Here is a 15,850-nt window from a genome sequence, read left to right on the forward strand (position 1 = left end):
ACTGATAATAGTTGAACGACAGTGCGAGGCCATGACCTCATAATATACCTCCATTCGTCGGAATTTGTAACGAATACGGACTTACATCTCATACATTGCCGTTGAAGAAGTCACAGGCAACAAATAGCACGGAGTGAAAGAGCCTGTCATTCTGCGGATTATGATGGTTTACACACTTCGTGCAGCTCCGCGAAATGAATTTTACGCAAAAGGCAAACGTCCTGCTTACGGTGGCCATTGACTGCAAGAAATTTTCCACTGCACTGACGTATACGTTGAACTGCTTGCTGTGTCGAAGCGAGGACTGCCTCAACTCGAATATGCTGGCGAGCATCAGCATGGCACCCAACCTGAAACAGGTAAACAACGGCGCTGCGTGTCAGTTAAGTATGATGCCAAAAGCACTCTGCACTTTTTCGAGCTCAGAAACAAACTTGCACAATGACATTGCGCTTCTACGCTATTGCAAAATGCGAAACACGTTACCTAAAGAAACTGCATATACCAGCAGCTCATACAAAGAAATCTCATACAGCATATATCTGTAAAGGTCTTCTTACAGCCTCGTCAGAATTCCTAGGAGTCTAGTTCTCCCTTGCCCGAAATGCATCCAGGACTCTGCAAACGCTTTCCTATATCCGGTGCAATTCATCAGCCAGACCCCAGTCTTATCACACGCTTCATTATATCCAAGTTGAGTATTTATATAATCCAACGAGTGTTCCTACATGATGCTCCTTTACGTTACTATACGGTTTACCCTTGCACGAAATCCCTCCAAGACTTTGCACACGCTTCGCTATATCCGGTGCAATTCATTTGCTAGGCCCGAGTCTTATCAAACGCTTCACTATGTCCGGGCTTAGTACTTATACGTGTACACCATCCGTTATCTTGGACGTGTGTTCCTATACGCTGCGCCGGCTGCACTAAACCGGCTCCGCTCTATGCAATACGCCTGTGCCTCCTCGATACCGATCCCATCGCCACACATTGCCGCCACTTGAAAACCGTCATCGAGCTTCCCTGCACAGCTTCGCTGCTGTAAAGTACCACTCCTCTCCGCACAAGCTGCGGAGCGACATTCATAGGCAGAATTAACGACAACAGCCTGGTCCGTGCGGTTACACTTAGCTACACTTTTAAGAACAATAATGTGCCGATAACTCGGAAGTTTATACCTGCTTCGGCTATATATGTATCTATTCTGGACAGTTATCGTACTCCTCGTTTACCCCTCTTGAACTTGCAGGACGCACGTACTATAATGGAGGCTTATCGGGCCTCCAAAGCAATAATCGTCGCCTATCATGCGCGCCTTCCGTTTCTTTAGCACTGCCTTCCCCGTACTCTCTGATCACGAATGGCACGCTCGTGTCCGCGTGACATAGTGCAGAGCGTCGGATAGATCATTGCTAGCAGACCAGATAAGCTCCAGAGGGTGCAAATCTTTTTTATTTCAGAGCCTAGGGTGCGGTAGCAGTCAGTAGTGGGCTACGTACAAGCTGTGCTGCGAGGCGGTCAATATTCGACACCGACGAAGCCTCTCTCCATAACATGTCGCCAGCGCCTTTTGTATATACAGAAGTCCTGTTATTTCTACCGCGTCTTTGCACCGAAGAAAGAAATTACAGGGCAGATAGAGTTCGGAAGATATAGAGGAGTGGGCGTGGTATGTGTAGCAAGGCTGAATAGGTGCTACGTCACCCTTATATGTATGCACTGCGCATGACCCACTGCGGCACTACTTTGTATATATATACCGTTCATTCTTGCAATAAAGTTGTTCATTGCCTGACCCCGACTCGCCTACATGGTGGCAGCGGTTCACTATCGCTATGTCGGCCCCGTCAACGCTGCTTCCCCCGCCGAAACCACTGGACCCGTCAGCAGACGCATGGCTTGGATGGAAAACTTGGAAATGTGAGTTCACATTGTTCTCCACGGCTACCCAGTTAAGTAAGCAGCCCAAAGAAGTCCAAGCAGCAACGTTACTTGTAACAGTTGGAGAGGAGGGCAGAAAAGCTTACAACGCCTTCAAATTCGAAAATGAAGCGGATAGGAACAACGTCGACATTTTGCTTCAGAAATTTGAAGAATTCTACAAACCAGTGACGAATTTGACGTTTAATGAATTTCGTTTCGGATCAAGAGACCAAAAGCAAGGGGAGTGTTTCAATGATTGGCTAACCGACCTCAGGCTTTTAGCAAAAAACTGCGAGTTCGGGGACCTAGAAGACCGTTTGCTCCGCAGCCGAATCATTCTGGGACTGCGAAACAAAAGCTTGCAGGAAAGGCTTATTTCCGAGAACCCGTCATACAGTAAGACCATTGAAATTTGCCGGGCCCAGGAACTGGGAAAAGAGCAATTTAAAGAAATCAGTGAAGGCGCAGAAGCAGCACGTGCCACAGTAATTCAAGCAGTCACCAAAGAAAGGAAACCGTGTGGTCATTGTGGCTATACCGCTCACCGTGGCGAAATATGCCCGGCTGAAGGTAAAACATGCAAGAAGTGTGGTGGGCGTAATCACTTCGCCCAAGCATGTAGATCCTCAGTGCGACGACAAACCAGAGGCGCTAAGAACGTGCTGCGCGAGGTACAAGCGGAAGACGACGATTTCTTTTTGCAAGCCCTGACTGTCAGTGCAGTCGAAGCGGCAGATCATTGGAGTGCAGCAGTTGACATTGAAGGCCGTAAGTTTACGTGCAAGCTAGACACAGGTGCTAACTGCTGCGTCATTTCAAACAAGGATGCCAAACTGCTGCCGAGCAAGCCACAGCAAACCTGCCACGCCACATTGACCGCTTTTTTCGGTCATAAGACTACAGCGAGAGGAAAAATTCGGCTGCGACTGTCGGCTAACAGCAGAGTGCACGAAGAGTCGTTTTTCGTGGTCGAACAAAATGTGCCCGTGACGCTGAGTGGATCAGTGGCGGAACGCCTCGGGTTTCTTTGTCGCGTGCAAAACGTTCACGTCGAAGAGTTATACCCGGCAGCACAACCTTTCGCAGACGTTTTCAGTGGACTGGGACAGCTGAAAGGCGAGGAGTACACAATGCAGCTAAAGCCAGGAGCCGTAGGAGTCGTCGTGCCAGCCAGGAGAGTTCCAGTGGCCCTTCAAGACAAAGTCAAGGAAGAGCTTCTGCGCATGGAAGAACAAGGCGTGATAGCAAAGGTAAAGGGCCCGACAGAATGGTCGAGTTACATGGTCACAGTCCTTAAGAAAGATAAAGTGCGCATCTGCCTAGACCCCATAGCGCTGAACAAGGCGTTGTTGCGGGAAAACTATCCAATGCCTACTCTCGAAGACGTTGTGCCAAAGCTTGCGGGCGCCAACGTTTTTTCAACCTTAGACGCAGCATCGGGGTATTGGCAGATAAAGCTAGACGACGCAAGTTCAAAACTTTGTACAATGAGTACACCGTACGGACGCTACAGGTTCTTGCGCATGCCTTTTGGCATTGCCTCTGCTCCGGAGATATTTCAGGCAGCGATGCACCGCGTCCTAGAAGGTCTGCCAAATGTCGCAGTAGTAATGGATGACATTCTTCTCTGGGGCAAGACTAAGCAAGAGCACGACCACAATCTACAGCTTCTTCTAACGCGGTGCCGAGAACAGAATCTTCGACTAAACTTGAAGAAATGCTTCTTTTTGCAGCAAGAGGTGCGCTACTTGGGACACGTGCTCAGCGCCGAAGGCCTGCGTGTGGACGCCCAACGTGTTCAAGACATTCTAGAAATGCCGACACCAAGAAACTGTAAGGAACTTCAAGTGTTTTTGGGCACTATGAATTTTGTACAGCGCTTTGTCCCAAACATGTCTGTGGTAACAGCACCACTACGAACTTTGTTGCGAAAAGACACTGCATGGGTTTGGACGGAAAAACAGCAAGAAAGCTTTCTGAGACTGCGTGAGGCTCTTATTCAAGCACCTGTGCTCAGCTATTTTGATCCAAGCAAACCCGTGACACTATCAGTTGATGCAAGCCAGCTGGGGGTAGGCGCTGTGCTGATACAGGATGCGCAGCCTGTTGCTTTTTCCTCACGGACACTCACAGAGGCACAGACAAGATACGCTCAAATTGAAAAAGAAACTTTAGCTATTGTTCATGGATGCACCAAATTTCATGACTACATATTTGGACAGCATGCTGTAACAGTTGAAACTGACCACCGCCCCTTAGTGGCGATATTCAGTAAGCCGCTATACCAGTGCCCGCTACGTCTGCAACGCATGCGCCTAACTCTTCAGCGTTATCCTATCATTGTGACGTACAAGCCTGGCAAAGAGCTGTTCCTCGCTGACGCCTTATCAAGGTTTCCTAGTAAAAGATTCTTGGACGAAAACGAGCAGTTTCAAGTAAATGTTCTTGAATGTGTTTCAGCCTCTCAACGCTCCCTGCAAGATTTACTAGCAGCAACCAATGATGACGACACCCTCGTAAAGCTACGGGAGTACGCGAATACAACGTGGCCTCTTCACAAGCAAGAAGTCCCGGAGCCACTTAGGTCGTATTGGGCGTACCGGGATGAGATACATGCACAGGACGGCCTCGTGTTTCGAAGCAACAAGGTAATTGTACCACAATCAAAGATATGGGAAATGATGAGTCTTCTTCACGCGGCACACGTGGGAGTGGATAAGATGAAGGCGAGAGCAAGGAACGTGATGTTCTGGCCCAATATTTCCAGCAACATTGAGCAGTTCTGTAAAGCCTGTAAAGTGTGCCAAAAGCATCAGCCTCGACAGCTTAAAATGCCACTCCTGAGTCATGATGTGCCCTCACTACCATGGCAAGTTGTCGGCATGGACTTGTTCTTCTTTGAAGGCCACGAGTTCGCCCTTATTGTCGACTTCTACTCCTTCTTCTTTGAAATTCGAGAGTTTCGTACAACAACGGCAAGCTCTCTTAACACGTGGTGTTCTCAAATTTTCTCAGTCCATGGCTTGCCCAGGAAGTTGTGCACTGACAATGGTCCACCTTTTAACAGCAGTGAGTTTAAGGACTTTCTCAACACCTTGGCTATTGATCACATCACCTCAAGCCCCTATCATCCGCGTTCCAATGGCATGACTGAGAGAGCGGTTCAGGAAGCAAAAAAGCTGTTAAAAAAGTGTGCCTTTAAAATGCCTGTGTTTCAAATGGCATTGCTTGAATGGCGCAATACCCCACGGGATGATGTGCTCCAGTCCCCCGCGCAGAGGCTGATGGGACGCCAGACTAGGACGCTTCTACCAGTCCCTACCAGCCACTTGGAACCACGGACAATTCCCCCGGACGTGGTCCAGGGCCGCCTTCAAGAAATACGCCAACGACAGCGGACCTACTACAACCGTGGCAGCAGGAACTTGCCGCCTGTGATGCCAGGTCAGCAGGTCACAGTGTACGATACCAACCAGCGGACCTGGTCTCCCGCCGTCTTTCTCCGACCAGCCGATGAACACCGCTCAACGATAGTCAAGACTGAAGACGGCCGGGAACTTCGGCGCACACGAGAGCACCTCCGCCTGGTAGACCCACAGCCGGAAGCGAGCCTCCTGCCCGAAGACGTATCGTCCACAGAGCCCCCGCAAGAACTACGTCGAAGCACAAGACTTCGACGCGAGCCCTGTCGGTACCCTCAACAAGAGACACGATAACCACGTCTTAAGTTCCCCTGTAAAAGGGAAGATGTAGCAAGGCTGAATAGGTGCTACGTCACCCTTATATGTATGCACTGCGCATGACCCACTGCGGCACTACTTTGTATATATATACCGTTCATTCTTGCAATAAAGTTGTTCATTGCCTGACCCCGACTCGCCTACAGTATGGTGACTTGGTACACTACCTCATGAAATCGGCGCACAAGAATTGCTACATTTACGACGATTAGCCAAGATTCGGGCCTCCTTTAGTCGCCGAAAATGGAAAAGTCGAATATTTAAAAAAAATATGTAGATACATTATCCGGCTTCACGTGCCAGAATCACGATATTGACACGTGTAGTTATATATTATTTTCTCGAGGATTGCATGTCACCCACTAACAATTAACTTAAAGTTCTCTCTCCGTGCAAGACGCGCATGCATGATTGGAACTTACTGGAATGTTGTCGATGGTTCTATCCCAGGTCTGTTGTCACCGAAGCTTGCGTAATCTGATTGTATGCGCGACGCGAATTGTGTAGTTACTTTCTGGAAGACATGTGGGCACCAGCGATTACCCTGCAGGATCCTTCGATAACTCATCTATAAAAGCCGAAGCGCTTGACTGGCAGAGCAGATTTCGACGATCGCCGACTGTGTGCGCCGTTATCGCTGTGCCGTAAACGAAATAAACAATAGGGGACAGATTTGGCGAAACCTCGAACTGGAAACAGGAAAACGCTTCACGCCTACTGTTCGCCCCATCCGTTAGCTGACGCGACCATCGCAAATGAACTTACAATGTTCTGTTTTTTATTCTTTCTCGCTAAAACTAAAAAGCTTTGCGTATAAATGAATTTTGCGACTTATTTTTCTTGCGTCACCTAGCAACAAAGTAACGGCACGCCAGACGCGCCAGATGCATGCATCACGCGCCGGGCCCGCCATCGAAGCGAGCGAGGCCGGCTGCGCATGTGAAGTTCGCTTGTTCGGCGACGCGTCTTCCTCTCTTTTTATTTATCTTTTCTTTATGTAGCCTGTTTCGTTGGGCTCCCGGGGTATTGTTGCGTTCCTTCTGCACTTCGACACGGCACCACTTGGACTCCGCCAAGGTGAGAAATATTGTTTGACACTCTGCGACGCATTTCAAACAATTTAGACTTACGGTATACGGAACCGAGACTTGTGACGCAGTCTGCGAAAAACAGCTCGACCGACCTGGCGCACTTTAGTGACTCATACTTGGAGACGTTTGCGGCGCCTTCTATGAGCCCCAACATTATTTTTAACTTATTTCGGTAGTTTTCGTGCACGCTCGCCGCACCCGGCCATGTGACGCAGTTAGTTTCGCGTGTACTGAATGTTACCGGAACACGCTCGTCACGCTTTCCCTGACCTCCACATTATTGTAATTAATTTAATTACTTTTTGGGACACTTTTGATGCACGCTCGCCATGCCTGACGTTGTGGCGCAGCGAGCAAAAAGTAGCTCAGATGCGATGACAAAGTTAGTATCGCGTGTACTGAACCTTAAACGGGACAAGATTGTGACGCTTTTTACGCTCAGCAGCATGTTTCTTTCGGGACTCACGCTTGTCGAAAATGCAACGAGCGATTGCCAATGGTTATAACACAGGAGTGGGTTGCTTGCGCCGGCAGAACGCGCAAGAGATAACGCCGAGGAGCTGAAAAACCAAGAACTTGAAAATTCTGTCCTCTGAACGACTGAAAACAGGCTTTGCACCCATGCATTTGTCTCGAGTGCGAGCAGGAGGCATTCTGCGAGCGTCTAGCACGGTCTGGCTGAGAGCCTAGTGTTGTGGCCACCTCTTTGTACGTAGTGCAATGCCGGGCAGTATCCTAGATACATGTATCTTAGATACTATCTTAGATACTCTTTGAGCGTACTTTATGTGTATCATGATACGTCTGGAAAGACGTGTAGCAGTTGTCCCCGAAGCTTGCGTAATCTGATTTTACACACGACGCGAACTGCGTAGTGCTTTTTGGAAGACGCGTGAGCACCAGTGATTGCTCTGGAACGTTCGATGACTCATTTATAAAAAAAAAGCCGACGCTCTTGACCGGCAGATCAGATTTCGGCGATCGCCGACCTGTGTTCGCTGCTTTGGTTTTGCTTTGAGTGTAACTTGGTTTTGTTGTCACAGGTTCGCGGATTAGATAGTTTCATCATTCACAGTTTTGCGACTGTTTTCTTCGTCGTCACTACAACGCGACAATATTATCATGAGGCACGCCATAGGAGGGGACTCAGGATTAATTTTGACTACCTGGGGCTCTTCAATGTGCACCTAATGCACGGTAAACGGGCGTTTTTGCATTTCGCATCCATCGAAATGCAATAAATGATTTATTCCCGCACTCTCGAGCATAGCAGCTCTAGCACACACTAAACTACCACTACAAAAAAAAAAAACAGTACACCACCATGGCGGGTCAGCAAAAGATTGCCATGGCGATCAATATGGAGTTGGGCGTATACATTAACAATTTATTGATTGACTTTCTCTTCCAAACCTGAACGCAAAACTAAATATCAAATAATGTTCACTAAGCAAAGCGGGGATGATAGTCGGGCTACCGCAAGGCGACTGCAGACAACAAAGCGTTGGTTTCAGAAGCGTGCGCACGGCACCAGTCTGTCAATTATTCTTGACACATGTATCGCAAATTATTGTATGCCATCATCATCATCGTGTCCACGTAAGTCTCTCCTAGCAATCTTGAATTACCCCAGTCGCGTGCCAGCTGACAACCATCTTACGCCATAGAATTTCCTAAATTCATCACACCATCCAGTTCTCTACCGTCCCCGACTTCCCTTTTTCTTGGCACTCGTTCCATAAGTAGATCACCGCTTTATTTCACGTCCTGTCCAATTACATTTCTTCTTCAATGTCGATTAGAATATCGGCTACCCAGCTGTTTGCTGTGTAATCCACTGTCTTCTTGTATTTTAATCTAGCGCTCATCATTCTTCCATGAGTATGTGCCATCAGCTTAGGCTAAAATGCCAACAGGGTAACACGAAAGTGGACACGCATTAGCAGTGATTACTTCGTATTGCGATACTCAAAGCTGCACAGTCGGTTTCTACGTGTGGAGCCTCATCGCTAGCTAGCTGAATACATAACCGGTCTCGGTCGCGTTACGATTTTACTCACAGAATGCAAGCCAGTACAATGACGTAGGCAGCCGTGTACAGTTGTAGTATGCAGCGCATGTTCTCGGTTAGGTCCTGCGTTCGATCCCCTCCACACATACGGCGTCGGCGCATCTGTGGGTAGAGCACAGTGCCTAGGATTCCAGCGGCGAAGAATGCCATGCCCGAAGCGTAGAGCAGCGCCACTTGTGGCTCGTAGCGAACGTACTGTTGGTGGACAGGGAACAAAGAAGCGCAAAAAAATAGCTCTCTAGATTGCCTTTCGTTTCAAAACTGAAATATTGAAACAAAAGAAGTTTCTGAGCATTCATCCTAGGTGCCTTCCATGGAACGGCGATTTTCCTCTGCGAGAACCATTGATTTGATGAGGCTAACGATAATAAGCTGACGGGACACCGGGGCCGATGCTGAGCTCATATTAGAGAGCTTTAGTTACACGTACGTAGAGGCTTTGCGTACGTAGAGCATCTACGTGTGAGCAGTGCGCATGCGTAAAACGTAGCGGGCGCGCGCGCGTCTCACGGACGTACGTGAGATTCAATTCTTTGCGTGCGTTTCTTGCGCACGTAGACAGCTTCGCGCGGGAGTTCCGCAAGATCATGAACAAGCGATAGCGGTCCGCGCGCGCGCAGACGGCTCGCATCGAAACACGGCGACAGGATCGAATTGGCTACCGCCGTGTTCACAGTTCCCGATAGATGGGGCTACGGGGTCCCTCTTGGCTAGTGTTCCTGTATATGCTCCCGCAGGGAGCATATACGTGTTCCTGTATAAGCTCCCTGCGGGAGCTTATGCAGGAACACTACCTCTTGGCGTGCGTCGCGTACGTGTAGCTAAAAGCGTTTCAGATGGCGTGCACGTAAGGTACGTAGGCTTTTCACGTTTGCGTACGTGAAGCCTCTACGTACGTGTAACTAAAACTGTCTATTCAGTTAGGTATATCTCAATGCATCTTGGCGTTACGGTGCGACGAGTTGGGCGTACGTATGCTGTGCGTGATACAATGTTGGATGCGGAAGTTTGAAATGATCAATGATCATGATAGCTGGCGACAGATGCGGTGAGGTAGCTCCATTCTTAGGCTGTCTTCCGAAAAAAAAATGAACGAAAGTAAAGGTTCGTTTGGCAGCTTGGTACCTGTGTCTTGAAGTTGTGGACCATTTGCGATGAGATGCAAGGAGGCGGTAAAAGCAAATAATGAGTTAGTTGAGCATTTGTCAAACAAGTTATGTGAAGAAATAAACGGGGCGATATCTATTTTCGATCACACGGGCGGCCGATCAAAGCAAATCTTGATAATAGCAGATGTGCATGCTGCACCAAAATACTTGAATGCGATAATACGCACGTGCTGGTTTTGAATGCCTACGAATGCGGGGAATTCAATGTATACTCTTGTTTCAGAGCGAATATTGAAGATAAAGCAATCTATCCGTTATAACGTCTTGTACTTTGTACCGGGGTGCCTCGAATGTGCGAATTGTTGGTCCACCAGGAATTCATCAAAGTTCCATGAATTCTGGCATCGCGTCGAAGTGCACAACTTGTAAATGCGTCAGCATAGTACATAGGTTGTCTCAGCTAACCTTACCTAATCTGTTCAACAACAAAAAAAAAACATTAAAAGAGCACGGTACAAGATACGATGCTAAGATATATGTTGTTCTGTCGTCATGTCTCTGACGATGAAACACCAGAGGTCTTATAATTGTATCTTTAACGGTGTTTTCTCAATCTTTTTTTTTTTTGTCGTTGAGCAGCTTGGCTAAAGTTAGCCGGGATACACGGTATAGAAAAGAGCTACTCTTGAATGAGAGGCATTGCACACATATTTTAACGTATTTTAACGAGAAGTTACGGTGTGACGATGCTCGCGGCATTCTGTACAATGCGGTGTTCTGTGCATAGACGCAATATGCACCTATAGTAGGCAAGGCTGTTCTCTGAAATCCCAAAATACGGGGCAGAAAAAAGAAAGAAGCCTTTTACGTTCAGAGTGAATAATGCAGGTACAGCGAAACAATTTTATGGGAAGGACAAACAAAGAGACAGGAAAGAGCGCTGACTTTCAACTAAGTTTATTGAAGAAATTCAGGCCGCTTTTATACAAGGGAAGAACCGTATCTTCGCGTCTCCTTCCCATAAAATTGTCGCGCTGTACCTACGTTATTCAGTACGAACCAACTCGCTTAAATCAAGCTGCTGCTGTTACATTCAGCGTGCCCTTCATATTTCCAAGTGTCTTTTTCTCTTTTTCGTTTTTTACATATCTTAACGGTAAGACTCTCGACGTCATGTTTTTTTATCAGATGAAATCCGCGAACGAAAATAAAAAAAAAGCGGATTCGCTGCGTTAAAGAGCAACTAAGAGCAACTAACTAATTTTTGGACGTTGCGGCCCCAACTTACCAGGTCCATCGATTCAATGAAATCGGCAGCACTGACTTTCTTAAGGAACGCTGCGGAGCCAAAGGAGAGAAAAGAAGAAAAAGAAACGAAGGTTGCTACTCAAGGAATTTTTCGTTATTGATATAGGTCCAACTCTGACCTGGAATCAAGTCTTTTTTTCCCTCTCTCTTTCAAGATTCTCACGAGCTATTAAAAATGCAACGGTAGAACCACTTTCAGCTGAACATCTATGTCTTGCTCCGCTCAGGGCAGTCTATTTTTTCCTGGGTTCGCTCAGGCCGCTAAAGCGAATGTTTAATGACACACGCGTAATATAAGCGTATGCGCTACAGACTTAAAAATGAAACATTCAAACTGAAACGTACATACATAAAAATATGTATTTGATATCTGCAAGCAGTCGATAACGTTCTCGCATCAGCTCCCCCGCCCCTTCATTAATTGTGCGCGGATAATTTAAGGAAATATGTTTGCGGGGCTATCATTCTTTAAGTTTCGCGTAATCTTTAAAAATCGCCTGTGGCAGATAGCATTATTCTTGTCCTTGAGCAGGCTTATTCGAAGAGGCTGACATTTTTACTCACACGAGCAAGTGAAACAGGTACTCAACTAATTAATATATATTCAGTAATGAGCGTCCTAATTAATCAATGGGCGTGCCAATTGCCTTACGGCGCATATTGCCATTTGCTCATAATAGCGGGTGAGTTTGTAAGCCGTACACACTTGGAATGGAATTTCAGGAATCACGAGAATTACATTTTGAAGATATGCGCGCACACACGCATGAGTGCAGTTGCAGACAATGTTGATTCAAAGGGACACTAACGTGAAAAGTGATTTCTTCTGCATCAATATGCTACCATTCTACAACACCAAAAACCCCACTCTTCCAACGATAAGACGTTTGGTAAGCCAGAAAAAGCGCAAGAACGAAATATGGGTGGCGACGCCTACTTAAGTTCCCGCACCTGGGGGCTGTGACGTCTTGGATTTTGATGGCATCTTCTAGGGCCTCCTAATTATGTATAGCGGTACAGATTGACTACATTGTGTTCTAAAGGAAGCAAATATTAAACATGGCAAGTTTCGGGAGCCTTTATTCATGCAACGCGGCCCAAATGCGAAAACATACTTTGGAATCCTTGACGTCACGCTGACGTATACCGGCGCTGGGGTTCCGGCGCGAAATTCAAATACTGATACTTGGACCTTCATTTTCTCATCTAATAATCAAACTATTTTTTTTTTAAATGTCTGCCTGCAGGGTTCTCAAACAATACTTCATTAGCCTAAACTGATTTATTGTTTCGATTTAGTGTCCCTTTAAATTTGTGAGAACGTGGAGACATTTCTTTCCCCGCGTTTTCTTTTTTTTCGATTACGTTTCTGTCATTTTAGTATACATATAGCGTGTCTCCGTCAGTCACAAATTTCAAGAGATGCAGCAAAAAAAAAAAGTAATCCGGGCCCGCTGTATAGGATAACGCTTTCTTTCGCTCGAATCTATTCATTTCTATCCATCCGTTCACGTCCGGCCTATTTCGGCGACAAGTTGGGTGGAGCGCCGCCGCTTGGAACAGTGACGAAACGCGAAAAGGAATAGCATTCGACTCGGAATCGTCACGTTAACTGCGGCCTTGCGTCTGTTCTGGGAACTCACAGGCGTCGATGGGATCCGTTAGGATGAACTGTAGAAGCCAGTTGATCACGCTGTACCAGCCGGTGAGCACGGACTCGTCCACAGACTGGCCCAGAAAGCTCGTGTCGCTCGAGGGCGCGTCCTTGGCGCTCTTTCGACTCATCTGCGTTGAGTGGTGCCTGCGAAAGAGGTGTGGCGTCACACGTGATCGGCGTGTACCTGCTTTTGTTGTCTCCTGCCAGCAAGTTCGTAGATCTTGCATTTTAAAGGGGTTGAGACACCAACTTTTGAGGCTATAGAAAACCTGTTGTAGGCTGCCTATGTACGCGAGGACACCCGCAACGAGGCGTTGGACGCTGCAAACATTTCGAAATAATTTTAATTCAGCTCCAAAAAGTCATTAAAAGCACATTCTCGTGGTCGATACCCATCGCTAGCGCGGCTGCTATGACGTGACAGCGGAGGAACGAAAATATTGACGTCATAGATCACTACCACAAAAGCGTAACGTATGATGAGTAGTGATGAAATGCCGATTACGGAGCCTGCTGAGCCGAGCGACCGAGCATAGCCTCCACTATGACAGAGCTACAGGCATACAGAAATCCTTTCTTAATGCAAAGAAGGGGTAAGGCGTGCAGACATGGACACAAGAGGAGATAAGTGGGCAAAACGAACACCGCACGGCGGCCCGCGAACGGCAAGCGGCATGTGGCGAGTTGCCGTGCCGGTAACTAGGACGGGCCTTTACACGTTGAGTGTAACACTAGCCAGCTGGCTCCGAAAGGGACCAGGATATGTGGCGTTCGTGTTGTCCGCTTCTCTCGTGTACGTGTCAGAACGCCTTATCCCTTCTTCGCATTATGAACCCTTACTAACTAGCTCCAGCTTTCTGTCATTCCAAAAATCCTTTCTCTATGCTACAGGCTTCTAGAACACCGTAACCGAACTAACCCCGCCCCCTGCCTAACCGAGACATGCACAGTGCTGTAGCGGAGAGCAGTTGACGTAGCATCTGGGAGTTGCATAGTTCGGCAGCTCGGAGCGGCCTCTCCCGTCCGGCACGGCAACTCGCCGCACGCCGTTCGCGGGCCGCCGTGCGACGGCGATCTTGCTCGCGAACGGCGAGATTTCCTTGCCGTAGAGAGAGAGAGAGAGAGAGAGAGAGATTCTTGTTTGGGAAGGAAGAAACATGGGGTAAAGTGCAGCGCAGTAACTGTCTCTCAGATGAGGACACCTCAACCGCGCTGCACAGGGAGGAAGGGGTAGAAAAGAGTGGTGGCAGAAACAGGGAAGCAGCAGCAGCGGTCGAACCACCGTAGGTGTGGGGAGGGGGCTCAGAGGCGATCGGCTAGGGCGATGTTCTCGGCGAACACCAGAATCGCTCGGAAGAAGCGCTTCTGGCTTGAAATGCAGCCCGTGGGGTGCAGCAGATTGTCTACCGTTGCACAGGGAAGGTTGTGTGCACAGTAGACTTTGGGTTCCGGGACCCATTGGTGCAGCTGCCGTACGGCGAAGCGGCCAATGAGCGACCGAGGAATGGTCACTCTGGCACCGACGGCAGCCTCACCGCCGATATCGTCGCTATGCCTTTTCCGGTTCACAGCTGAAGCTGACGGCGCTTCGGAATGAATCGCCGACTCTCACAAGCCGCAATGTTTTCTTACTGTTGTTGTCGCTCTTCGCTATAATTATTATAATCGCCCCGTGCACTTCCGAGTCGCCAGTTGTTTACCTCTGCTGGCAGAGCACGCGTATGCGCGAGCAGACGATGCAGCACAGTTTTACGTCACTATTGCTTGTGATCCACGTGACGAAGCCGTGTTGCGTTTCCACCCCTGCGACGTCATAGCATCACCCGGAGCTCATAAACCGAAACCGAAATCGCTCGGTATAATAATGCTCTTATAAAATTATTTATCAGGTATACATGAATCTCGCGGTGTGTATCATGCTTCCTGAAGCAGTACGCAACGCTTGAATCGAAGAACGCACTAACGAAAATTTTCGTGTCTCCGCCCCTTTAAAAGGTTCCACCATTTCCCCGCTCAATATCGCCAAGAAAGGCTTCAATCAGGAGGAGGCGATAAAAGAGGTAGAGGGTTCGTCACCAGGCTTGGAGATTGCAAAGGAATGAGCCTGCGGCGTGTCTCAACTACAGCTCTGACTATGTTCGTTGTCATTTACTTTGCAATGTTAAATGTATAACACCTGTTTGCAGAGAGAAAACAAGGTGATCCATGGGAGCGCCACAGTTTTTTTTTTGCTTGCGGTAAGCGTTCAGGCTATGTAATGACAAAATTGACCACACACATATCATAGAGGATCTGCCGTTGAGTTATAGCATTGAGAAAGATTATCCCAACATGTTTTTTTTTTAACCCGGCTGTTTCTCCGATCTCTCATGCGTTATCTCGATATATGTTGGCGGAAATCATTTGATGTATAATTTTGACGGGAAAACTCACTGGTGGTGCTCCACACTTGCGTAAAAAGGTGCTGTCTGGTCTATAGGCTGCAAGACGCCGGCAGGTCACCGAAAAAGAAAGGCGTTCGACCGAAGCTGCGAACAGGAATCAAGGCAGGGGACGAGGCGCGTGCCTTGGCAATCTTCTTCTACATCTTCCTCTATAGATGCAGAACCCTATGTTGTTGTTGTTGTTGTTGTTGTTGTCCTGAGTGGCCGTGGCACATACCCACAGTGGGGGATTGGCCAAGAATCGGGCGGTTTAATTAGGTGCCTAAAATAATAATGATAACAAGGGAGTTAACAATTTGGGCGTGTGAGTTTAAAAGTAAACGTTTTGTGTTTGGTGAAAAAAGGAAATAATCAGACGAAAACCGGGTATAAGATAATAATAATAATAACAATAATAATTAATAAAAGATAAGAAATAAAAGAAAGCTATGGTTGGGAGGGAGAACGATCAATCTAACATGGAAATCGTATGTGTTAATGCCACTCGCTAGCTCAGGGGGATTA

At 47.6% G+C, this 15,850-nt stretch overlaps 1 protein-coding gene across 4 annotated transcripts in view; it reads right to left on the minus strand.

The window, feature by feature from the left end:
* Positions 1-15,473, minus strand: part of LOC135913654 (uncharacterized) — a 51,244-nt gene extending 35,771 nt beyond the window's left edge. For 3 of the 4 annotated variants that reach the window (XM_065446219.2, XM_065446201.2, XM_065446209.2), the window contains exons 1-5: positions 15,336-15,473; positions 12,889-13,046; positions 11,226-11,275; positions 8,818-9,023; positions 230-350 (exon numbers count right to left, since the gene is read on the minus strand). In XM_065446219.2, coding sequence (XP_065302291.1) covers positions 230-350; positions 8,818-9,023; positions 11,226-11,275; positions 12,889-13,030 — 519 coding nt within the window. In that variant the 5' untranslated portion in view covers positions 13,031-13,046; positions 15,336-15,473. Of the gene's footprint in view, positions 1-229; positions 351-8,817; positions 9,024-11,225; positions 11,276-12,888; positions 13,047-15,335 lie in introns of those variants that run through there. The other variant, XM_065446229.1, reaches the window with a different exon arrangement.
* Between the last annotated feature and the right edge of the window lie 377 nt (positions 15,474-15,850).

This window comes from Dermacentor albipictus, chromosome 1 (assembly GCF_038994185.2).
Source record: "Dermacentor albipictus isolate Rhodes 1998 colony chromosome 1, USDA_Dalb.pri_finalv2, whole genome shotgun sequence".
NCBI classification, from domain to species: Eukaryota; Metazoa; Arthropoda; class Arachnida; order Ixodida; family Ixodidae; genus Dermacentor; species Dermacentor albipictus.